The sequence below is a fragment of the Agrilus planipennis genome, unplaced genomic scaffold (genome assembly GCF_000699045.2).
Source record: "Agrilus planipennis isolate EAB-ADULT unplaced genomic scaffold, Apla_2.0 scaffold92, whole genome shotgun sequence".
Classification (NCBI taxonomy): domain Eukaryota; kingdom Metazoa; phylum Arthropoda; class Insecta; order Coleoptera; family Buprestidae; genus Agrilus; species Agrilus planipennis.
The window spans coordinates 1066735-1068156 of NW_020438900.1; the positions used below are offsets into that span (position 1 = coordinate 1066735).

General features: G+C 33.8%; 1 protein-coding gene across 1 annotated transcript in view; it reads right to left on the minus strand.

Moving 5' to 3' along the window:
* The window catches only part of LOC108734950 (suppressor of lurcher protein 1-like), a 14036-nt gene extending 13741 nt beyond the window's left edge, over nt 1–295 (minus strand). Inside the window, exon 1 of the mRNA XM_025973267.1 lies at nt 119–295. Coding sequence (XP_025829052.1) covers nt 119–215 — 97 coding nt within the window. The 5' untranslated portion in view covers nt 216–295. The remainder of the gene's footprint in view (nt 1–118) is intronic.
* Between the last annotated feature and the right edge of the window lie 1127 nt (nt 296–1422).

Sequence of the window (1422 nt, forward strand, 5' to 3'; positions counted from 1 at the left end):
ATGCCTGAGAAGGTGTCCTAAAAGTAAAAAATATTATAAATAGTATAATCAAAAAATCAACTTTACATACTTACTCTAATTACTATATTTTATAAAAATAAAACAGTAAATCACTTACCCCTCTCTCTCTTTGGAAACCCGAAAGTTTCTTTCTCATAACCAGCGACCGATTGTACAACAAAAAGTAATTTCAAAAATTTCGCAGTGGCTGACATGATTTAGATTTGATTTTTCTGTTTTCGAAAAATTTAGACTAAAGAGTAAAGGACAGTGGGCAGCCGCGATATTTAAAAAGCGTCTCGAACGTTTACATTCATTCTCAAAAAGCCGTAAAATGCGTCGTGACGCGAATAGCGGACACGACGTCGTCGCCACCGTCAGGACGGCACCGACGCCGGCGTCCAGGATGCAGCAAGACGCGAAGAGCATGCGTAAAACAGCCTTTCAAGTGCATATAATTTAACAGTGATTTTCATGTAAAGAGCAATAATTATTTTTTAGAACTGGGCATTTTTATTAAGTTATAATTATTGAAATTAACAGCTTAATTCACATAAGTTCCACTTTACTCTCTAATTAAGTTTTTCACTGAAATAAACAGAAATTAAAATTTAAATTAATTTACCATTAGAAAGACAATTTTTCCGCCTATAAAGCACTTCATATCAAACTTTATACACGGTGTTTAATAAATAACACGAAATATCAATGGTTAAAAGAAATAAACGTAAAATAGTACAAATTTTTGATTTAAACTACAAAAATGCACATCATTAAAGGTGGCAATCAATCAATCAACTTTTACTTGTTTGGATTGATTGATTTCTAAACGGTGTTGAAACTTTCATGAATCGCCCTGTATGTACAGTACACTTTATTCAACTAAACTTAATTGTGTTTTCCATCCATGCTCCATATGTACGAAAATCAAAGCCAAAATTAGTCAATTGAATCGTTTGATTGGAAGACCATCGTATGAAAGTACTTACCACTAAATTCAAAACTAAAAAAAATGAAAAATAAAAACTAACGAAAAATGTGTTAATTCTTGCCAGTTACTAACTTGCAGAAATACTATTTGTCCTTTCGAAATTAATACCACCAAGGAATATCGTAGTTCAACAGCATTAGTTTCCAATAAATTGTAGCTACAGCACATTTCCTGCTCCCTACTAGTAGCATTCCCACAAGCGCCATTGTTCCAGAAACAACATCATAAATACATACGATACATACATGGATGTATTTGTTACCGGAAATTTCAAATGGCTGTCCCGAAAAAATAACACATTTATAACATCCCAGGTTTTGACCTGGGGAAGTCGTGCTTCATTGTGGATTCACGCTGACTTGTTTATGTTCCCGGCATCCTGCAGGACAATGCTAAATTACCTTGTTCGGGTGAAAATTAATAGACAAGGA